General features: G+C 34.9%; 1 protein-coding gene across 1 annotated transcript in view; it reads right to left on the bottom strand.

Moving 5' to 3' along the window:
* The window catches only part of alk (ALK receptor tyrosine kinase), a 473,710-nt gene that overhangs the window by 85,399 nt on the left and 362,582 nt on the right, over window positions 1-25,729 (bottom strand). The window contains 1 exon segment of the mRNA XM_058750233.1: window positions 561-688. Coding sequence (XP_058606216.1) covers window positions 561-688 — 128 coding nt within the window.

Here is a 25,729-nt window from a genome sequence, read left to right as displayed (position 1 = left end):
GGACTAGTTATATACTATGCAACATTATCGGTTACAATTTTGGATGTTTTTTCTTTTTTTTAATATTGGGAAATATAATTGCAATTTAAAAGAACTGTCTTCTAATTTAATATTTTAAATTGCTGTGATAGCACAGATGAATTTTCAGCATCTTTTCTCCAGCCTATAGTAATGACTGCTGAAAATGGAGCTTTGCCATTACACGAATAAACTATATTTAAAACGTTTTTTTCTTCTTCTTTGATCAAATAAAAGCAGCCTTGGTGAGCATATATGAGACTTCTTTCAAAAAACATTACAAACAAATGTGTATATGGCAGCAGAAAGTAATAAAGTAAAAACTGCAGAAAAGGTTTAGTTAAAAATGCATATACAACAAAATAAAATTTGAATCAAAAAGTAAGCATATTTTTGACCATTGATTTTGGCATACAAATCTAAACCTTCACAGTCATATCAAATCACATCAAAAACTTTGGTTTCAACTAGCATGAAAAAAAAAAAAAAACTAAGCAAACCATTTACTTTGAGAAACCGAAACATTTCCAAGAAACACTCACGTATGGTGCAGTTGGTGGTGAACCGGGGGTCATAGGTCGCTGTCTCCATGTCGCCGGGCTGGTTGTAGCTGGAAGAAATCCTGAAGGGTTTGCTCCGAGCCCCCAAGCTGAGGTGTACCACCGCCCAGCTGAAAAGGAGAGAGAGAACCAGCAGGATGAGCACCAGAACCAAGCACCAGGGCTGATGCAGTGCCCGCAGTGGGCTGTAGGAGGTCAGGGTGGCCCCTGGGAGACCGTCCCCAGTTTGGGTCAGTTCAGCAGTCTCTGGAGATCTGACAGAGGGAGACGTCTGGCTGTCTGACACCAAACCAGCCCCCTCTGCCACTTTAGGGTCATCCTCTGCTGCCGTATCGCACATCCCCTACACTTCCAGATATCCACTCTGCTTGTGGAAGCTCCGTCGGCTGAAACGTACGTGTACGTGTTTATGTGTGTACGGATGCTGTCTCCACTGGATGGTACCTTTGGAAGAATGCACGGATGTGCGGTTGCTCAGTGGGTTTGAGCGTTTTTAACCAAACTACCTCTCATAAGTAAGTCAATGACCTAGCTAATTTTATTAAGCAAATTGCTTAGATTTCAATTTGCTAGTGGCTAGTGACCAATGACTTCAGTCTCCTCCTTCTCTCTCCTCCCTCTCCTCTGCTTGTCTTTCTCCCAGACCTGTAACCTGCCTGTTGTGTTGTTGTTTCGCATCTCACTGCGGGATTTGCATCGACGTCTGATGCGCTTCAACAACAGAAGTCGAGATCCATGACTAAGTGGGTGGCGATCCTCTAAACAAACATGCAGACAGCTAGCAATCATAGGAAAATGAAGACAGGCAGCTCTCTGACAGAAATAAAACACTCGGATACACTTGAGTAAAGATTATTCTTCCACATTTCAGTTTGCAACGATTCAGTGTTTGTGTGACTGATTTAAGATTGGTGTTTGAAACCTATTTTACATCTGCAATGTGAAACAGGATATTTAACAAGAAGAAAATACTGAATGTGAGTTGTGCTATAAATAACACTTAAAAGAATAGTCACCCTACAGTGTTATAAATTTAATGTAGAGTGGCAAGAGTATGTGAACCCATCTGATCTTTATCAAAGTCATAAGTAAAGATGAGCACAATGTGCTTAAGCTAACAATACACAATTATAATATTTAATTCTTTATTGAATACATCCCAGAAGTAAGTGAACTTTACCTTGTTGTCTTCAGTTGGATAATCCACAACTGTTTTATTTTTAAGAAAAATCCAGCGTATTATTTGATTTTCCTGCATATATGAGCCTTTTACAAGTGACTGTATGATTTTGAGATTCATTATTTCACACCGAGGTCAACTGGCTACTTGCTATGACCGATTCCTTTGAATCAGTGAGTTGTTGAATTGAGAAGAGCTAGAATCTGCTCAATGAATCGCTAGTGCAATTTGTGATTTAAGAGGTTCATTGAAAAGAATCAGCTCGTTCATGAATCAGACACCACTATTGTGTCACAGAATTTTTCCAATTAAAAATGACAATGAACAACATGTTTCTAAGAAATGTTGTGGAGTAAAAAGTATGGTATTATGCTTTGGAATGTAATATTATATATATATATATATATATACACAGTGGTGTGAAAACGTGTCGGCCCCCTTCCTGATTTTTTTTGCATGTTTGTCACACTTTAATGTTTCAGATCATCAAACAAATTTAAATATAGGGATGCACCGAATCCAGGATTCGGATTCGGCCGAATATTGGACTTTTTGACGGGGTTCGGTTTCTGCCGAACCTTAAAAAAAAAATCCACCGAACCCTAAGCTTGCATTAAGCGCGCTACACTGGTCAACGTCACGCCGCCGTTGAGTACGGGAAGGTGTTTAAGGTGGACCGTTCGAATGCAGTACATGTGAGAAAGTGAAAATGGAAATCGTGAGCAGAAAAAGTGTTGTTTGGCAGTACTTTCAGTTGAAAGAAGGCGATTCAAGTCGAGCTACATGTTCAATTTGCAATGCCGATTTGTCTCGTGGTGGCAAGGACCCCAAACAATACACAACATCGCCGCTGTTAAAACATTTGCGTATTAAACATCCGAAAGAATAGAGTTGTGCATTAAAATAAAATAAAATGAAAAATACACTGCTGTGGACGTTGTTTACTTCATTAATGTGTTTACTGTGTTAATGGTCTGAGGATGGGAGTAGGATTCGGTATTCGGTTTCGGGTTCGGCAGAATCTTAACCAGTGGATTCGGTATTTGGCAGAACCCCAAAAATCTGGATTCGGTGCATCCCTATTTAAATATTAATCAAAGATAGCACAAGTAAACACAACATGCAGTTTTTAAATGAAGTTTTTATTATAAAGGGAAAACAAAATCCAAACCCACATGGCCCTGTGTGTAAAAGTGCTTGCCCCCTAAACCTAATAACTGGTTGTGCCACCCTTTGCAGCAACAACTGCAATCAAGCATTTGCGATAACTTGCAATGAGTCTGTTACAGCGCTGTGCAGGATTTTGGCCCACTCTTCTTTGCAGAATTGTTTTAATTCAGCCACATTGGAGGGTTTTCGAACATGAACCGCCTTTTTAAGGTCACGCCACAGCATCTCAATAGGATTCAGGTCAGGACTTCGACTAGGCCACTCCAAAGTCTTCATTTTGTTTTTCTTCAGCCATTCAGAGGAGGACTTGCTGGTGTGTTTTGGATTGTTGTCCTGCTGCATAACCCAAGTTCGCTTCAGCTTGAGGTTACGAACAGATAGCTGGACATTCTCCTTCAGGATTTTCTGATAGAGTGCAGAATTCATGGTTCCATCAATTATGGCACGTCGTCCAGGTCCTGAAGCTGCAAAGCAGCCTCAGACCATCACACTACCACCACCATGTTTGACTGTTGGTATGATGTTCTTTTTATGAAATGCTGTGTTGGTTTTATGCCAGATGTAACGGGACACACACCTTCCAAAAAGTTCAACTTTTGTCGCATCAGTCCACAGAATATTTGCCCAAAAGTCTTGGGGATAATCAAGATATTTTTTAGCAAATGTGAGACGAGCCTTTGTGTTCTTTTTGGTCAGCAATAGCTTTTGCCTTGGAACTCTCCCACGGATGCTGTTTTTGCCCAGTCTCTTTCTTATTGTTGAATCATGAACACTGACCTTAACTGAGGCAAGTGAGGCCTGCAGTTCTTTAGATGTTGTTCTGGGTTCTTTTATGACCTCCTGGATGAGTCGTCTTTGTGCTCTTGGAGTAATTTTGGTAGGCCGGCCACTCACCACTGTTTCAAGTTCTCTCCATTTGTGGATAATGGCTTTGACCGTGGTTCGCTGAAGTCCCAAAGCCTTAGAAATGGCTTTATAACCCTTTCCAGACTGATACATGTAAACTATTTTGTTTCTCATCTGTTTCTGAATTTCTTAAGATCACGGAATGATGTGTTGCTCTTTAAGCATGCTTCACTTTGTCAGACAGGTTCTATTTAAGTGATTTCTTGATTCAACAGGTCTGGCAGTAATTAGGCCTGGGTTTGGCTAGTGAAATTTAACTCAGCTTTCTAAAATAATGTGTTTAATCACAGTTCTTTCATGATTTAATAGGATGGGGCAATTCATTTTTCACGTAGGGCCAGGTAGGTTTGGACAGCTTTTTTCCCTTAATAAATGAAATCATCATTTAAAAACAGCATTTTGTATTTACTTGCATTATCTTTGTGTAATATTACATTTTTAGTTTTTTGTTTTGGTCTGGTCTTCTGTCACGGTGCACACAGCAGGGAGGAACGAGGAACATGCAGACGAGGAGATACTTCAAAATAATAGTCTTTAATTAATCCAAACAAGGCAGGGCAAGACAAGGCCAGGTAAACACAGACAGGAACACCGGAGAATAACAAGTAAACCAGACGAAAACTAACTAAACAGGCAGGAACTAAATACACATGACAATTTCTGATAATGACTAAAACACAGCTGGACAAGACTTAACTAATAATCACACTTAACAAGGACAGGAACATGACCAAATAAGGAAACAAGAGGCGGGAACACATGACACACACGACAGAGGACTGACCCTGAATCTTTTAAGTGTGACAAATATGCAAAAAAATTAAAAATCAGGAAAGGGGCCAACACTTTTTCACACCACTGTATATATATATTCTGAAAAAGTCCAAATACTAGAAAAATGTACTTAAGTACAATAACAAAGTAAAAATACTCAATTACTGATTCATGTAAATGTGTTACTGATTCAAGTAAAAAAAATAAAATAAATAAATAAATAAATAAACTATTAATAATAATAATAATAATGTGTTACTGTCCACCACTAATGCAATTTTTTAAAGCAGAAGAACAATGATCAAATTCAAAGCACTTAACAAATGACTGTATGGAATATTACTAATTACATTGTTTATTTATTTTTTTCTAACACCATATCCATAGAGTATAGTCAGGCCTACAGGGAAACAATGTTATTTTCCCTATATTAATGGTGTAATAGCATTTTCTTATATATATATATATATATATATATATATATATATATATATTTATTCCCAGAATTGTCATCCTGCAATAAAATCAAACCTACACCCATGTGCAAATGTGAAAAAGTGAGAGGAGAATTGACTTGTCATCAAAAGCCCTGGTTTTCATCATTGCTAATGTTGTTTTGTAGATCTAGAGTAATGCATATTAATGTGCACAAATAGGTTATATCTTATCATTAGGGTTGCATTTGGAAAATGATTTCAATGCTTTCAGCAGTCAACCTTAACTTACTTACGAAAACTGAAAAACACACACTTGCACAAACACAGCTGACTTACTGTAACATAAACATTGTTCTGTTAGATATGTGCTTTTTATCTAATAAACTAGTCTTGAACTGCAAGGAATAATGAGTTGCACACATATCATTTGCATAATTAAATTCAGCGCTATTTTAGGCTAAATTGCCTCCTTTGAATGGGCAGAAGGCATACAGTGATATCTACATATTAATTCCATTGGACAGTGTTGTCATTAGATGTATGGTAATAAAGGCATACATGCTCATGGCATTTTGAATATAATTTTGGTGCCTTCATTGCTGCTTTACAACAGCTCTTCACTGATATACTATACTCTCTGTCTCCTGGTGCACTATTATAGTCAATGTTGCATGGAAAATAACATTTTCTAGCTGAGTAAATTCTGAAGTAGAGTAGAGTAAAACACACTAAATGCATGTTAGAATCAAACATGATAAAACTTTCTTTGAGATGCAAGAGTCAAATACTAATAATATTCAGCAAAAACACATTACAAAAACACTTCTATTCTATAACAAGACAACAAAAGACAACGTTTCAGCAGTGTTCTTTACTACCACAATTTTACTTTAAAAAAAGTGTTTTTTAGCTAATATTTTTCACAACTCATTAACAGAAGAAGAGCATATTGCAGTTCACTTTATTTATTTTTATTTTTTTGTTCTGTTTTCAAGCTGCCAAAACACATTTGAAATGTATAAACCTAAGTGATAATGAATTGGAAGAAAATTAATAATGCTTACAAAGACAATGCAGCAAGGGGTGCACTGTGGTATCAATATTTCCTATCAACAACATTAAGTGTAGTATAATTATGGGAACACATCCAGAAAGAGATCATGAGAAAATGCTGCCAAACACGGAATCTGCATGTCCTTTTGTTGCGACACTAAAGTTTAATGAATGAACTGTATTGTTTTTAAAAGGTGTTTTTTCTTTACCCACATATTTTGTTCATATGTACAAGGGATGTATATGACCAAAATGCCATTTTCATAGCATTTTCAAACATCAAAAACAAATCATGCATCCAGTTTTTGTGGAAAATAGTTAAAATATTGCAGCAAAATAACTTTCAAAAATCGTTTATGCTTTTCTGTTCTTGAGTCTCTCTGTTGCATTTAGCTTGTTCAGTGGGGTTTGTAATATTGAAATATTATCTGTAAAATGGTAATGGAAAAATATTTATCACTGAGAAAAAAAAAAGAATAACCTAAAAATGGTTACCCTGTTACACTGTCAACATAATAATATACATCCTTCTCAGATAATATTTTAAGAACTTTTGTTTCAGTGCAATGACAATATAAAAGCTAATGAATACATTTTGCATAAGCTTACTATCATTCATTCATTCATTTAGTTACACAGTAAATGGGTTGTTATACCTAAAATATAACATTGCCTTTATATTTGCATGAATAAGAGTTTAATGTCCATGTTTATTAATTTATTCGAGATGTAAAACACCTGATACATGTGCAGTGAGTATCTCAGTGGGTCACTATTGCAAAATAAACAGTGACAGGCTAACCGGGTGTCCCTGATTGTCCCGTGTAATAAAATAATTTAAAATCAATATTTCAAGTGCATTTATTTATTTGGTAAGTAGCGGTGTAATAAGCAGGATAAAGTCAGGCGATCATTAATAAACATCTACGCCTCATGTTGGGGTCCTGATCACAATTATACACTGCATTCACACAATGCTGGCCCTCACATGCTACTCAGGAAGTATATTGGGTTATCACCTCCTGCAAAATTATCAAGCACTCCAATTATTGCATTCATTTCCTGTGCTAATGAATTCCGAAGATTATTATTATGGAAAACAGGGTGAGATAAAGCAGTAAAACACCTTCTTGATCTCTTCTCCTCCAATGTTGTGATAAGCATCTGGTCCTCACTGTAGCACCTCAATTAAACATTTTTATCTAATTAATCAAGTGTCCAGTGGGACATCCCCTAACTCCAAATAAAAATCTCTCATGCGAGAGTTATTAACATGACTAATAAGCAGCGCTGCTGATAACATTTTTCATTATTATTAGCATTATAACTCATAAAGCATCATCATACCAACCGACAAGCTCTGACCTTTGAGCGTCTTTTCATGTGGACACACGGCCATTACAAAATCAAGCTTAATATATGGGCGGCGAGCAACTCTTGCAGGTCAATTCATCATGTGTGTCTCATTAACGATCTTTAATTAGATTTTTCTGTTTTGGCCCAATGCTTTGTTACGATTAAACCTCAGCGACTTATGAGGTCACAGAGGCCACCTATGAAATATGTTTTGCTTGTTGTAGGTGTTTGTTTGCGTCGGTGAAGCTGTTGCTATTGGCTACATGATGTATTAACATGTTGAAAGATGCACAAGCTATTCTGCAGTACAGCGACATGGTGGGTTGAAGTGGAATGAAAATTCATCTTATTTATTTCTATGAAAATGATCTTTTCAAGTGACAGAACATTAAATTATGTGAAATTAAGAGAACAAACACATATGAGGTATTTATAGAAGGCAAAAGAAAAAAAAAGCTGCATCATGAAGATGGATCATCGGTACATGTAATAACAAAGCTGTGAAAGTAAAAAAAAAAAAAAAAAACCATCAAATCAATCATGCTATAATTTAAAATTTAAAATGTTTCTGCTGTATGTAAAAAGAAAAGAAAAGAAAGCCATCAGTGTATTATGTAGTTTTAAACAGTTTTAAATGGGCATTTTATTTACCCAAGCAAACATGATTGACAATGTATATGTACAGGTGCATCTCAAAAAATAAATAAATAAATAAATAAATAAATAAATAAATAAAAATATCGTGAACAAGTTCAATTTTTTTTTTTTTTTTACTTATTTCAAAAGTGAAACTTTCATACATTCTAGATTCATTACATGTAGTAAAAAAAAAAAAAAAATATATATATATATATATATATATATTTTTTTTTTTTGATGATTAGAGCTTACAGCTCATGAAAGTCAAAATATTAGAATATTTACATTTGAGTTTCATTAAATGACCATCCCTACAGTATGAATTCCGGGTATCTTTTGTTCTTTGAAACAACAATAATGGGGAAGACTGCTGACTTGGCAATGGTCCAAAAGACAATCATTGACACCCTCCACAAAGAGGGTAAATTACAGAAGGTCATTACTGAAAGGTGTGGCTGTTCACAGAGTGCTGTATCAAAGCATATTAAATGCAAAGTTGACTGGAAGGAATAAATTGGGAGGGAAAAGGTGCACAAGCAACAAGGATGACCACAAGCTTGAGAATACTGTCAAGCAAAGCTGATTCAAACATTTGGGAGAGCTTCACAAGGAGTGGACTGAAGCTGGAGTCAGTGCATCAAGAATCACCACGCTCAGACGACTTGAGGAAGAGGGCTACCAAGAAGCATCTTACCTGGGCCAAGGAGGAAAAGAACTGAAACTGTTGCTCAGTGGTCCAAAGTCCTCTTTTCAGATAAAAGTAAATGTTGCATTTCATTAGGAAATCAAGGTCTGGAGTCTGGAGGAAGACTGGAGTGGCACAGAATCCAAGCTGCTTGAAGTCCAGTGTGAAGTGGTTTGCTGACCATGATATTACTGTGCTTGATAGGTCAGCCAACATGCCTGACCTGAACCCCATATGAAATATATAGAATATTTTCCAGAGAAAGATGAGAAACAGTCAATCCAACAATACAGACAAGCTGAAGGCTCAATAGTGCTTCAGCAGTGCCACAGGCTGATCGTTTCCATGCCACACCTCACTGATGCTGGAGTTTGCTAAAGGAGCTCCGGCCAAGTATAGAGTGCATAAATGAACATACTTTCAAGAACTTGAACTTTTCTGTTTAGCAAATCCTTTTTTGATTGATCTTAGTGAATATTGTAATATTTTGAGGTACTGGATCTTTTTTGTAAGTTCTAATCATCAAAAAAAAAAAATGTTTAAAATGTTTAAAATGTTTTACTTTACATGTAATGAATCTAGAACATATGAAAGTTTCACTTTTTGAAATAAGTTACAAAAAAAACTTTTTCACAATATTCTATTTTTTTAGATGCACCTGTATGTATGTATGTATGTATGCATTTATTTATGAATGAATGAATGAAATGGACATTTTGATTACCCAAGCAAACATGATTGACAATGTGCAGTTATTTAGTCAAATATGTATGTATGTATGTTTACTTGTTTTATTATTATTAGTAGTAGTAGCAGTAGTAGTAATTAAATATCATGAAAAGAAATCATGATTATTTGCCATTACAATCATCATAATATTTAATAATAATAATAATTATTATTATTATTATTATAATAATTATTATTACTACTACTACTACTACTACAATGAACAATTATTAATATATGTTAATGAAATCATAAATGAATAACATTTTCAAATAAACAAAAAGCACCATCCTATCATGATGCATCAAACTGCTGGCCGACTGCACAGGCAAAGCATTATACAGAAGAACAAAACATAATTTGCATGCTAATGTTGAGGATGAGTGGCATGAAACCCAAGGCAACGGATCCACAGAATCACAGCAGATAGATGAGATCAATATAGGAGGAGGCAAACCAGCGGCTCTGGCGTTCAGAAAATCGCACCATCCGTTTAAGTGGCATTGATTTTGACTGTCAAATCACATGGCACATAACAAGCTAGCAGAGATGGACTGCACAAACTGTTGATTAGATGCAGCACTTTGACAAGGTGGGCCAAATAAACGCTACTTCCTCAAATGGAATGGAACATATTTGAATACTATCAAGAGGAAGAACTTTATTTTTTCCCTGGTCGTAGCAAATAGGGCAGTTATGCTGGGTTACTTGAGATAGTATGCAGTCGTGTATGGATCAAATGTGCGTCACATTAAGATTTCAATGTCTGTGCTGCTGTAAGAAGCTCAAGAGTCAAACTGTGAAAATGTCTCAGGCCACCAATCTATTAACAATTCTCCAGAGCACAGACGTGCCGTTTCCCTTGGTTTTCTTAATATGACATCAGCTGGAGAAAATTTAAAATATGTGCATTCATAAGGGTGAGGAACCGTAATATTATGGCAGGGGTCAGCTGTGCTAATTAGTTTGTGAAATCACTTGCTATCAATTCAACAGGAAAAGGAACAGTTATATTCTCTTATATTTGTTTAAGTCCAGACACTATTTAGCAGAATAATGTACCTTGGGAAAACATTTGCGAATACATAATGCACTGGTTATAATTCCCTGTGGGCTAAAATTAACAACCGTGTACTTCCCTCTCTGGCTCATGTCTCCTGATCTGAGGCAAATTACCGCAAGAGATGAAAAGACCTTGCTGGCATTCAGAATTACCACTGCACATTTCTAGTGACTGATGAAAAAGAAGAACAAAGAAAACAAAATAGAACAAAGTGAGAGAGAATAAAAGACCAAAAAAGAAGGAAATAAAAAAGCACAAATAAAAGAGCATGTTTACCACCAGTTGGCATATCCTTTGAGGAATGTTTGCCTGGTAATTTAACAGTACTAGAGGAGGAGAGGAACAGAGTGACTTTATTCATACAGTAATTGTTTTAATATGACACGATTTGCCAAAAAGTCTGTTTTCATAAAATAAAAAATAAAAATAGTAATGATTTGCCAAATTCACTGAATAGTAAAGGCAACAAAACAGGACCTTATATTATGACCTTATTGTTAGGATGCTTTGGGTTATATCTATCTATCTATCTATCTGCCATGATGGATTCTAACTTCCTTTAGGATGCTGTCGTGTTCTGGTCCCCATAAAAATCATCGTTTAAACGGTGTAGAAACAAATTTCCCTCAGAAATCCCTAGTAAATTTCACAAAGAAACAGCAAGTAATACATTGATACACGTGAAATTTTGAAGTCGAAAATCTGAAAAAGTATCCATCCATTCATCCGTGTTTGCATCTCTTGGCCTGGTACAAAGTATGAACAATAAACCTGAATTAGCCTAACGTATTACACCCCCGAAAAATGGATAAAATCAAGTCCAGTCCCTCATTATTTCCAGCCGAATATGAAGTTTCAGTTGGGAATGCATCACATTGTATAAGTTAAGTACATTTCATATGCCATTTATCTCAAGCACGTGGAAAAACAATGTATCACCAGAGCAGAAAAAGCTGCAGCGATCTGTCAAGACAGCGTGAGATAAGATGCGAAAGCATCCCCTGATCTGGGTCTTGACCACAGTGTTATCCACCCAACACCTCAATGGCCAGAGCCAGACTCAAGACTCATGTTGAACCCACACCTACACATCCACAGCACATGAATGTTAACCTGTGTTATCTCTCAGTTCTGCCCCACGTCCTCATATAACCCACACAGCGGAGCCAAGCAGCTCGGGGTATCAGGGCAGGGTGAAGCGGTCGGCCATGTGTGTAAATATTGTAAGGTTAAAAAGAGCCAGACACAGTGGATGTGTGATGGGAAGTGGAATGAAACCAAGCTGACATCATTAAACTGTCACTGGACATGGATGAGCTCCCGCCTCACGCTGTCCTGCTCCATCCATCCGGACGGGTGGAGTGAAGGTTGAAGCGAGGGAAGGATGCCAGTTGTGAAGGAATGAGAGGCAGAACAAATCAGGCTTTTGGTAGCTGGCTGCCAAACGTAATGTGGCAGTCCTAGGTTCTGAGAGTGTTTGCGAGGGTGCCTGTTAGTTTAAATCCACTGGACTGCATTACTCTGGCAGAGCTAATCACATTATACCTGTAATTGGTTTTGCAATGTGTCTGACACACTTAGAGCTCGGCACACAAGATATCAGCAGAAAGAAGCTCAGGCTGTTTATGCGCTCAAGCAGACTTCTGTGTTGCTGTGCAGACATGTTCATACTCACTCCTGTAATCTCTGCAATATCTCACATCATTTGACATTTGGGTGCCTATTTGCCAAGGAAACAAGAAACTCTTTTCTGACTTAAGAGTGGCAATACTATCTGAACAGAAAAAACTATCAAAAAAACCCAAAAAACACTAAGACTTAGTGGGTGGTGTGCTAGTCTTGCTTTATTCAGGTCAAGACCCATTCAGAAGAATAGCTTGTTTGATGGACATTTGAAATATCCTGTGAAAAGCTGAGATGCCTTTTAGTGGTAGGTTTACAGATTATATATCATCCATTCATGCATGCATACATGCATTCGTTCGTTTGTTTGTTCGTCCATAGGCAAGTAAGTAAATCGATAAATAAATAAATAAAAAGTATTTGTAAATAAAATAAAATAAAATGTATAGACAAAGTAGCGAATAAATAAATAAATAAGTAAATAAATAAACACATAAATCATTATTGTACATAAACTAAACTAAACTGAACTAAATTAAATTAAAATAAAGTGGTGATCATAACCTACTGTAACTTGCATGTCATACTAATAATCAGAAACTATTTCATAGTATCTAGTTTACTAAGAGCTGCAAACTTTGGAGTTTGCAAGGATTCAGTTTTAGTTCAAATGCAACAGCAGCAGCAGCAGCAACAACAACACTAATAATAATAATAATAATAATAATGATGATGATGATGATGTAAAACACACACACACATGTTTGTTTTTGTGAAAAGTGGGGACATTCCACAGGCGTGATGGTTTTTATACTGCACAAACTGTATTTGTTATTGCCCTACACCAACCCTACACCTAACCCTACCCCTTACAGGAAACTTTGTGCATTTTTACTTTCTCAAAAAAAAAAAAAAAACTAATTCTGTATGATTTATAAGCGTTTTTAAAAATGGAGACATGGGGCAATATCCTCATAAGTCACCTTCTCCTTGTAATACCTATGTCATACACATGTCATTATACAAATTTATGTCCTCATTTGTCACAAAAACACGCACGCACACACACACAACACACACGCACTTATTTAGATAAACGATATATTAAGACAACCTATATTTATATTCATTGTTCTTGTATGTATATATTAACCAATTAAATTTTTCATTAGATTTAAGTGTTTATTTTATCATACTATTCTGTGCTTGCTTATAGAATAAAATAAACTACACTCTACATAATATGAAGCATAACATTACGATCTCTTTCAGGTTGTTAAGCTGAGTCAGATCTAAGAAGACGCATTTCCTTACGTCTCTCTCGAGACTCACAGAGTGTCAGTTGCTTTTGAATTGATCTCTGAAGTTGTAGTCGCTCACTCGTCTCATTCCTCCCCTGTCCCCTCTCATTCACTGATCTTCAATGGAGCTGTCACTGTTAGCTTCACTTTTTTGTGAGTTTAACCTCAAACACTCTATTTTCCTTTGTCGCAATGCTTTCTTGATCTCTCTGTATATCTTCCACTCAACTGTTTCATGCTGTTGTTGTGCCCATGCAATTGATTTAAAGATAATTTCAGTGATGAAATACTTGCTTCTTAATATGCAGAGACAAGTATGAGTAAACCAATTACTTGGTTAGTTTGATGACTCTGATGATTCTGAAAAACAGATATTTGATCTGCTTCAACAGAATACTTCTTCTCTTTATGTTTCTCTCTCAAGAAACACAATAACATGCTCATTAGTTTTCATGTGCACACCATATTAAATTAAACTGCAAATACATGTAAAAATGTTTTGTTAATTTACCTTACAAGACACATGATGTAAAACTGGCTGACGTTAAAGCCCATGTATAATTCCTGTAATGAATATGCTGTCGCCGTGGCCTCAAGTCATGAAATTGCAGAGATGAAAGAGTATGAAGAAAAAAAAAGTCGCATCACATGACAGGCCGCTTGGATTTCAGACTGAATTATGGTCGAAATTCAATTACCCTGTGTCCTCAGACTTCAAAAAAAAGGGAAGCGGAAGGAAAAAGGGAAAACTGCAGCTACAGTATGAATGAAGGCTTGGGTGGTTTTGTGAAACTATGTCAATGCTACATAGAATTCAAGGTGATTTGTTGTGTTAATGCAATGCCTTCAATCACACTTTCATTACGTTGGTCTGTTTTTTCATTTATCGTCCAAAAAATTCCATTTCAACTTCATGACGTGACCTCATGTTCAGCTGATAGATTGTGTTTGGGAACACAGGCCTACAGAGAGAGGTTGCACTGTGTACGCATGGAAAAAAGAAGAAGAAAGTCGATGAACGAAAACAAACAACCGTTTCGAACTGCACTTTAACATTTCTGCTCTTTTTTCTCTTCTGTTCCACCTCTCCTCACATACAATAGATTATTTGCTAATAATGCATCCAATGAACCATGCTCTCTCGGTCTCTCTCTCTCTTTCCCAGCATCCCTCTTGTTTTCTGCACTCTTTGAACTCATTGATGCCTCTGTTTTGATGTTGCAGTATTTCTGTACTTCTCTTCTAGTTCTCTAAAATTTCATGTCTAATAACAGTGTCTGTGAAACTCTCACACTGTTTCAAAAGTGTAGCCATAACATTTAAGTGAAGATGAAATCAAAATGTACTTTCTAACTGCATTTTCATGGTTTTACAGTGAATGTCTTCATTATTGTTAACCAATGTCATAATCAAATGTAGTAACAGTTTCCTTTGAAATTACATTTATTTTATTTTATTAACATCACATTTACACAACATTTGAAGAAGAGTGAATCAATACAGAACTGACCTCAGCTGAACAATCACTATTTGGTGTTGCTTTAGAACACATACATTTAGGTTGGATTCCATTCTGATATTTTACGCCATTTTCCATTCCACATTTTTGTTGCTCAATATCCTATTTCATGCAGAAAAATGTCCCATTATGGGAATAAAATTGGCTCCAAAAGCTATTCATGTTAGACTACCAATCTTCCTAACATTGTAAAGGATAATCCATTTTTTGAGTGACTGCATGGAAAAGGAGAAACAAACAATGACTTGTTCAAACACCTCTTTGAGGAAATCAAAGTTGCAGGATTTTCGGTAGCACATTATTTTATGGTACGTGTACTTCCCTGGTACATACATGGTAAATATCTTGTACCTACAGGCAAATGAGTGAAACACAAAGTTACCAATTCTTCAAACTTTGTAAGCACTGTTGGTGGAGAGCAATTTAACATTAACACACACTTGTTTGTAAGTACTACATATTTACCACGTGTATACCAAGTACAGTATGTGTCTTGTTTGTTACCACATAATAGCACATTTTACCGTAGGTGCTACACATTTACCATGCACATACCATTAGTATGTACAGTAATGTGTCTTATTAGTTATCATATACGGATACTGTAAGGACGTGCCTGTTTGTACCCACTTGTCCGTAAGTACTACATATTTACCATGTATATACATTAGTAAGTACAGTAAAGGATCTAATTAGTTACCATGTACAGGCACTACCTGTGAGTGACCGTTATTACACACAATTGTCTGTATGTACAAACTAATTACCATGCATGTACATTAAATACAGCCGTGTTTATTATTTGTTACCATGTACATACACTTCAGGTAAGTACCTTGTGTTACACTCATTTGCCTGTAGGTACAAGATATTTACCATGTATGTACCAGGGAAGTACACATACTGTAAAATAAAGTGCTACCGTTGGAATCTGCAGTAAATTTAAATGTATTCACATTGACAAAAATCTCTACCTAAATTTAGTTACTCTACCTAAATTTCTGATTAACATGACATACTGTATGCAGGGCCGCATTAAGACCTCACTGGGTCCCGGGGCTATGACTTACTGCAGGGTCCCCCATAACAATAATTATATATATAGCTTTAAATAGGATTTTTATCCTATCAACATTTTTGATGCACTGAAATTTCATAATTCTTGTTACTAATTACAATATCACAAAAGATAATACTAGCCTAAGTAAAACCAAGCTTACTTAAGACAAGTAAACAGTCATGAATGACAAGAGAACAAAGATACATAAATCGACCTACTTGAAAAACTTAAAACACTGAATAAAAAACATTGTATAAAGTAAATGTACAAATAGACTGAATAGTCTTCACTGTATAAATTCAATATAGATTCATTCTTATTTTACAAAAGTGATTCAGTCAAGGACATGGAGTGATTTTCTTTCTGATGTTTGATTCACATTATTGACACAATTATTGAGGAATTGTTCACCCAAAAATGAAAATTCTGTTGTTTTTCTTAACCTGTATGAGTTTCCTTCTGCTGTTGAACGCAAAAGAATATATTGGGAACAATGCTGGTAACCAAACAGCTGCTGCATGACTTTCATAGTATGAAAAAAAAAAAAAGAAAGAAAGAAAAATACACTATTGGAGTCAATGGGGCCCAGAAACCTTCTTGTTATGAACATTCTTCAAAATATTTTCTTTTATGTTGAGGTGAACAAAGAAATTCATACAGGTTCAGAATAACTCGAGGCTGAGTAAATGATGACAGTATTTTAATTTTTGGGTGATCTATCCCTTTAAAATCACATCATACAATGCCAGGAACTCACATAGCCTACACTTCACATGCATGCTTTATCTTTAACTATAATGTTCATGTAAGACACAAATGACTGTTTACGAGGATACTCGCATTTTGACACATAGGCCTAACCATATTTGAACGTTTAAGTTCAAGGCGCGAAAAATAACTCAAGTTTAGGCAGGTGCTTAACGCGCCGCGCGTTTTTAGGCTATAACGCGTGCATTTGCCAAAATAAATTCTGCCCCGCTTCTTATTGTCCCTGAACAGTTAAATTGGTTTTTAAACCACAATGTTTAAAATGAGTTTAAATGATAAGCTAACATCATGACGCGCTAAACGATTGACATATTTCTACCGGATTACTTTTCAACCCAAAAGCGAATATAGGCCTATAGAGGTTGTTCAAATACAACAAGCAATATACATCCATCAAGTTAATAATCAAACTAACCTAAAATCTGTGGCGACAATGTCCGGTCCACTTGCTGTTCCACAACTTCCACTCCATCATCAGCTTTAGTAAAATAGCCTGATAGCTGGGAATTTTACTGACTAACTCATGTTTTTCCCTCTCTCCTTATTTAAATTTTTTTAGAATAGCCCCTCTCTCACATTTTATTTTATTTTTATTTTTTTTGAATGGTAGACATTTTTACTTTTCGAAGATTGTTCTTTGCATGACCATTTCCAGATTACGGCAGAACGAAGCGAAGAGAGATGAGTGCGGACGCAGCGGTCACCTGATAGAATATATAAAATAAATGCATTTGATTGGTAAAACAAATGCAAACGTGACGTTTCAATCTCTAATGGTACTGCACTGAAATTTATGGAAAAGCTCCACTAAATAATAGTGCTAATAAGTGGGAGGCGTGGTGGGGCTTTGGCGATCGGCGCTACCAATGACCAGTCAATCTACTCCACAGCCAATCACGGGCCTTTTTTACCTCAGGCCCGTGTCATGAAAAAATAAAATAAAAATAGCATATTGCTAAAAAATGGTCGCAAAATGACACTGCCTCGCTTGAAGCATGTTTCACTGCAGTTTCAAAGAGAAATGTACAATGACTGTCGCAAATTATATCAATTTTCTCCCAAACAGTTAAACATATCATCACATTGGGTGCTATCATGACAATTCGGGTTAATGCTTTACTAGACAGAGAAGCCCTACAAATGGAGCAGATTATGTGATGCAAAAGTTAAAATGTATTCATCTTGCTGTTTTAAAAGTGATAGCATTGCATTGTGCAAGGGACTGCATTAACATAAGTCTTTATGAATCGATAATCTTCCCCTGTAATCATAATTTGTTTGAAAAGGAACTAAATTTGTTGCCGTTTTACTGCCTCTAGTGTTCATTTTGCTGGAAACTGCAGTAACATGGTTTTACTGTTTTGCAGAAATGTAGGCAGAGTTTTGTACTTTCAATGAGCCTGGGTTGGGAAAATCTGTATGGTTATAGCTACTGTAGTGTTTCCTGAACCTAGAACATTTATTCACTGTCATTTGGTGCTTCAATATAGTTAGGAAAAGGGTTTATGTTACCTATTTGACCAATGGGGATGAAACTCTACAGATAGCTGACCTTGTAAAAAAATGGTCTGCACATCCCACTGACTGATTCGTATGTTAAATAAAGCCAACTTCAGTTGTTGCATTGTACTAACTGGCAGGCCTTTGGTGATGCAACCAATGTCCTTGATCAACATGTTTCACGTTATAATTGTGTCTCTGCCTGCACAGCTCTGAATGCAAAGCTTTATTTTCTGCCTGTATTTGGAGCAAAACTCAGAGGCAGCTGAAATTCAAAGGCACACAAGGATGAAACAAATAAACCTGAGAGGAGGCCTTGAGCAATCAATGCAACCTCAAGACTGAAATACGTTTGGTCCTATTGTATAGCATCCTTTTTTATTACACAGCTTTGTGCTTGCAAATTAGCCGAGGGCTAATTCATTTCAGCTTTGCTTTGGTATCATGCTACCATAGAGTTGGTATATTGGCTTATATTTCCATTGCTGTCTGTCCTACACTGAAACAGCATGTCATTAACTGTCGAGGCCTATATGCAATAAATATCAAAGGTTCAGCTATCAAAATTTCTAAAAGAGTACAAATAATTTATTTATCCCCAAGATTTGTAATCAATATTTTGTTAATATAGCTACATTTAAATAAGTTCAAGATGTATTGGCTGGAATATTTTTGAGACCCCTAGTGGGCCCCGGAGTCCTGATTGAGAACTTTATTATTAGAATATATAATATTGTAATATTATCGAACATCTAGAATAATGACAGTCAAACAAACAAACCCTAAAAATTATGCAATGTACTGTGTATATTCTGCAATTTTCAGATGACAGTTGAGATAAGTTTACCATTGGCAAAAGCTCATCTGTAGACTCATCTCTAATATGCAACAATTTAGAAGTAAATGGTCAGAGTTTTATGGGTTTAATATCCCCCTATAATTTACCATGGCACTGAATGATTTACATTTTCAAGTGTAATCATGTTTACATGTTTACTAAAGATTAGCACTGTGCAGGTACCATGCATGGATATGGCAGTACCACTACGCATGGATTTTTTTTTACTAGTAGCTGCAGGTGGTCATTATATATATATATATATATATATGAGTATTGGATCGCTACCTTGTCAGGCTGAAAATAGAACCCCTTAATGATGCTGTTTACTTGGTGCATGATGACCCCTTCACAGGTGGCTCCATCACATAACAGTGCCTTAACCCATCTGCCTACACAGAACTGTTTAATCCTTGCAAAAACAAGATTGGTCCAGACACTAAAATAGATCTCGTCTAAGCACAGTTCAAAGTACCTGTTTCTACCGAGACCTTATTATTTTCGATATTTTCTTTTCTCCAAGACAGTCTCTGAAGGTGCCAAACTGAAACATCACATTTCTGAATCTGACTGCCATGATTTAATATGTGCTTAAACAAATTGTTCTATTTGCTGAGTCCTGTGTTTAAGAGGCCCCGCTATACACATTGGCTATTTGTAGAGTGGACCTCCTAACAGTACTGACATTTGCTTTCTTTGCCTTGCAGTTGTGGTGATTGACAAGGGCCATAGTGAGTCTGGCTCTAAAGCAAGTGCCAGCTATCAATATCTGTGCTTGACTACTAATACATTCATATAAATGTTTCTGTTCTGTCCTTGAGACACAGAGTTTCCAAAAAGGCTAGCATAACAACACTTTATGCTTTTAGTATTCATAAGTCAGAAAACAACACTATAGAGAGAAAACTGCATTAACATTTGTTTTCTGAATGTGTGAATTCATCCATTTGCCCCTCATTTAACAACATGTCCTTCACATGTTACAGTGTTTCCCTACTATGGGGCATGTTGTCACATTTCACTTTTATTATTTCAGAGAAAATAAAGAAAAAAAAGTTTACATTGATCTTGTTAATGAAACAAGATCATATATTTATACTAGATGTAAGCACATGTGGGTGACAAATAAATACCCTGAACCAAAAGTAGATTTATGTTCTCTCCTCTTGAGGCTTATTCATTTGCAAAAGTGCAGGTAACACTTTATTTTGATGGTCCCTTTTGAACATTTTGTTGACACTAAGTAATGTTGCAACTACATGTCAACAAACTCTCATAAGAGTATTAGTAGACTGTCTACTACAAATCTACTAACTCCTTATTGTGTTGGTCTCCCAACAGATATTCTACTGACTATAAGTAACTTTGCAAGAATGTGTCAACTTAATCTAACCCTAACCCTACCAGTCAACTAATACACTACTAACACTATAATGAGAGTCAGTAGAAATGTAGGTGCAACATTACTTATAGTCAATAGAATGTGTTAAAGGGACCATCAAAATAAAGTGAAACCAAAGTGCACTATCCTATGTTTTTTTTTAATATAATATAACTGCATCATGTGGCAAAAGATGCTACACTTGCATATATTAACATCCTTTAAACTCATACTTAATTAAATGATAATCAATATATATACTGTAGATACTTGAGTGGGCTGTGAATATGTAGGAAGTGTGTTTGCCGAGGGGGGGAACTAAAATCAAATTAAGTATGAATGAATGAATGAATGTCAAGTTAGTTCTGTGAAAAGTCTAGCACCATCTTACTTCAATAAAATTCATACAGTACATATAATTATTGCCTCAGTACATTTGGGGGAGGCAGAAGTGACATTTAAAAAAGGTTTGATATAGGAGCAGATAAATGTCTGGATTTCTCATCACCAGCAGTTCCGGCTTTCTGATTTTTGACATCTAGCTTCATCCGACAAAATGCTAAAGCTCCGAGCATTGGTTGAATTTCTGAATTATCAGTGCATCATGGGACCTTCTCCATACTGACGGAGGTCAGTGAGTAATATGCAAGGTTGATGCCTGAGAGCAATTTTCCTTCTTCTAACAAGGCTTTGATGTGTTCACTCAATTTGACACTGTTGCTTGTGAGGTCTGGTCATCCAGCATTGAGTAAACATACAACAACATCATAAAAAATTAAATAAAAAGAATATTGACTGGTTATTTGATCCCCCCAAAATGCCAGACCAATGCTAAAGATCAAATTAATGGAAAAGCACTCAAAAATATACATGGCATGGCTGTGCCAGAGTCCGGTTCTAGCTACAATGGCCCTCTATTTCCTCTTCCTCATAAAATACAAGCCTGAGCTAACATGTAATGCACGCTCACCATCATCGCTATAAGATTCTGAATTCAACCACCTTCCGGGACCTCAACACCAACGCATTTCCTCTCTTCCCTTAACTGAACTTATTCCAACAGTTCATTATTTTCCTCTTATTTTTCAAGTACAAATAACCATTCTTGCAATACGCTCTCTCCCTCTCTTTTATTTCCTTTCCTTTAATTACTTGTCTCTTTATTCTTTGTCCCTTCTCCAACTTTATCCAATATCTCCAACAAATTTATTTTTCTTATTTTTGAGATTTAAAAAGGTCAAATGCGAAGGAACATTTCTTTGTCAGAACAAACTGAACGAGTTAATGTTTTGAGTCTGAATAATTGATGCTGAATGAAATAGTACATATTATGCTGTCTGAAAAAAAAAGAAAAAAAAAAAGAAAAAAACAAATCCTTCTGATCAGGGTGAAAGCAAGATTTTATTTTATTTTTTCAACTATACAGTATAATATGGACAATAGTGTATGCAGTAGTGTGAATTCTGAACTGTAAGGAATGAAGAAAAAAAACAGTAACACTTTACTTTAGGAACCAATTCTCACTAATAACTAGTTGCTTATTAGTAGTGCTGTCAAGTGATTAATCATGATTAATCACATCCAAAATAAATATTTTTGTTTACATAATATGTGTGTGTACTGTATATATTTATTATGTATATAAATACGCACACACATGCACATATATATTTAAGAATATTTGTGTATTATATATATTTATATATTATATAAATTATATAAACATAAATATACATATATACATGTAAATACATGTTTTTTTTCAAATATATACTGTATGAGTGTGTATTTATGTATATACATACTGTAGTAAATATACACAGTACACACACATATATTATGTAAACAAAAACTTTTATTTTGGATGCGATTAATCATTTGACAGCACTACTTATTAGCATACATATTACTAGCATATTGGCTGTTCATTAGTACTTATACAATACATATTATTGCCTTATTCTGCATGACCATATTTTAGATCCCTTAAACAAATAGTTCTCCCTAAAATGAAAATGTTATCATCATTTACTCACCCTTGTGTTGTTCCAATCCTGTAGAAATTTCATTCTTACATATAAAATAAGATATTTTGAAGAATTTTGAAGAACCAAACAGTTGTCCCCATTGACTTCCATAGTAGGGAAAGAAACACTATGGATGACAATATCAACTGTTTGTTTGCCAGCATACTTCAAAATATCTTCTTTTATGTTCAGCATAAGAAAGAAACTTATGCAGGTTTGGAACGACATGAGGGTGAGTAAACATGACAAAATTTTCATTTTGGGGTGAACTGTTCCTTTAATCCAATCCAATACCTAAACTTCACCACTACCTTCTAACTATTAATAAGAAGCAAATTAAGATTGAGGCAAAATTCATAGTTAACAATTAGAAAATATTAAGAATGGGTCCCTAAAAGAAAAGTGTGACCATTTTATTGTTGTTGTTGTTGTTATTATTATTAATAGTAGTAGTAGTAGTAGTAGTAGTATTAATGATAGTCAAACTAGAGCTGTCAAACAATTAATCACGATTAATCACATCCAAAATAAAAGCTTTTGTTTACATAATATATGGGTGTATACTGTGTATATATATATATATATATATATATATATATATATGTATAAATACACACATACACCGTTTATTTAGAAAACATTTACATGTATTTACATGTATATATTTAAATGCATATAATTCATATTATATATAAATATATGTAATATATAAACAACATAATTTTTCTGAAATATATACATGCATGTGTGTGTGTATTTATATATACTTAAAATATACACAGTAAACACACATATATTATGTAAACAATCTTTTTTTTTTGGATGCAATTAATTGCAATTAATTGTTTTACAGCACTATACATTATACTGTACTGTATCAACATGCTTCAGATGTTATTGATTGATTGATTGGTATCCCATGTGATGCTACTAAAAGCTGTGATTTAGTCCTGTCAATCAAACATTTTTTAGAGCTTTCCAGCTTGCCACAATGAATCAGATATCAATCTATTGCAGCATTGGAGATGGCTATGAATTCTCATGTTGTGACACCAAAGTAGAATGACTTGAAGCTGAATGAATTATTGTTGAAGCCAATGTTCTTTCATCAGTGCAAGAGCATCCCTGTGTGCACAACTGATGCAAGCAAGCCACTGTGGGATGACAAAGTATTATTATGGCTGCCAAAATCATGTGCCAAATGTTAAAGCAACCATTGATTTTTGTGGATTTTGGAAATGCTTCTGGTCTGAAGTTGTCTAAATGCTGATGATCAAAAGGGACAAGGCTTATTGCACCAGAAATATTCTGAATCTTTAATGCTGGGAAAATGCAGTTTTGTTAATAAAATTGATGCAAAATAGATGGCATGCAACATGAACACAGTCCAACTAGGCAGGGCAAAGCTCTCTGTAGATTTAATTCAAATGCTCTGCCCCCCAAAACCAGGTCAACTTCTTACTCAACACAGGGACACAAATGAAGAAGCAAAAGTTCAAAGAGACCACATTAATAAATCACAACAGCTCACAATGTTTCGTTCTGAATCCGAGTAGCTCTAAAATACGCCAGAGAATTTATTAAAGAATGATGCAAATCTAACAACACACGAGAAAGCTGCAAATCCATCATGGTATTGTTGTATATTTGCAGGATATAGATTATCTGTCTGAGAGAGGACTCCGTAAAGTTTTATAGGTACATTAGTTAATATGCATCCATACAGATTTTGGAAACGGAAAATTAGACAGAAAATTAGACAGATATGAAACGGGGTACACTTTAAAATGATATCTTATCAATTAATTAAAAATGTAAAGCTGATGTGAACATGTGAACAAAACAAACAAACAAACAAAAAATCTATATGTGACCCTGGACCACAAAACCAGTCAAAAGGGTCAAGATTTATACATCATCTGAAAGCTGAATAAATACATTTTGTTAGGAAAATTTGTTAGAAAAGAACAATATTTGGCCGAAATACAATTATTTAAAAATCTGGAATCTGAGGGTGGGGGAAAATAAATAAAAAATAAATATTATATGAATTATATTATATTATATTATATTATATTATATTATATTATATTATATTATATTATATTATATTATATTATATTATATTATATTATATTATATTATATTATATTATATTATATTATATTATATTATTGAGAAAAAGGCCTTAGCGATGCATATTACTAATCAAAAAACTAAGTTTTGATATATTTATGGTAGGAAATTTACAAAATATCTTCATGGAACATGATTTTTACTTATCCTAGTGATTTTTGGCATCATGGAAAAGTCAATAATTTTGACCGATTCAATGTATTTTTGGCTATTGCTACAAATATACCCATGCTACTTATGACTGGTTTTGTGGTCCAGGGTCATATATATATATATATAGCATAATTAGTGGGTCAGAGTCTCTATTAGTAGGCCATCTATAGTTTAAATGTACAGTCAGATCATAGAAAGAAAAAAAGAGAAAAAAATAAAAATAATAATAAGATAGAAAAAAATAGTAATCTCTTTTTAAAAAGAAATACGGATACGCTTTATTTTTAAAATTGTTACAGTGTAACTGTACATTTAAGTACTGAGTAATATTAATTAACTAGATGTACTTACTATATGGGTAGGGTTAGGATTAGGGTTATTTGCATGTAATTATGCATAATTTAGGTTACACTTTATTTTGATTATTAGACATTCTACTAACTATAAATAACTTTGTAACTACATGTCAACTAATTCTCATTAATTTGCAACTATATGTCTACTAACTCTCAGTAGGGTAGGTTTAGGGTTAGTTGACATATACTTGCAAAGTTTATCATGCTCAGTATGTTGTATGTTGTGGACTCATCAAAATAAAGTGTTAGAAGATATTAAGCAGACAGTCTACTAATACTCTAATGACTGCTAGTTGACATGTAGTTGCAAAGTTAACTTGCTGTTAGTAGAATGTCTAAAGTGGACTATCGAAATAAAGTGTTACCATAATTTATTGTTATTATAAGTAAGAACATGTAACATGTAACAAGGACACCTTAAAACAAAAATTTTACCAGAAGTACACATTAGAATATACCAATTATTCCAGAAATAATTAATACTTAAGTGCAAACTG

The sequence above is a fragment of the Onychostoma macrolepis genome, chromosome 17 (assembly GCF_012432095.1).
Source record: "Onychostoma macrolepis isolate SWU-2019 chromosome 17, ASM1243209v1, whole genome shotgun sequence".
Lineage (NCBI taxonomy): Eukaryota > Metazoa > Chordata > Actinopteri > Cypriniformes > Cyprinidae > Onychostoma > Onychostoma macrolepis.
Note: the sequence above shows the minus strand (reverse complement) of the source record. Positions and strands in the feature narration are given on the sequence as shown.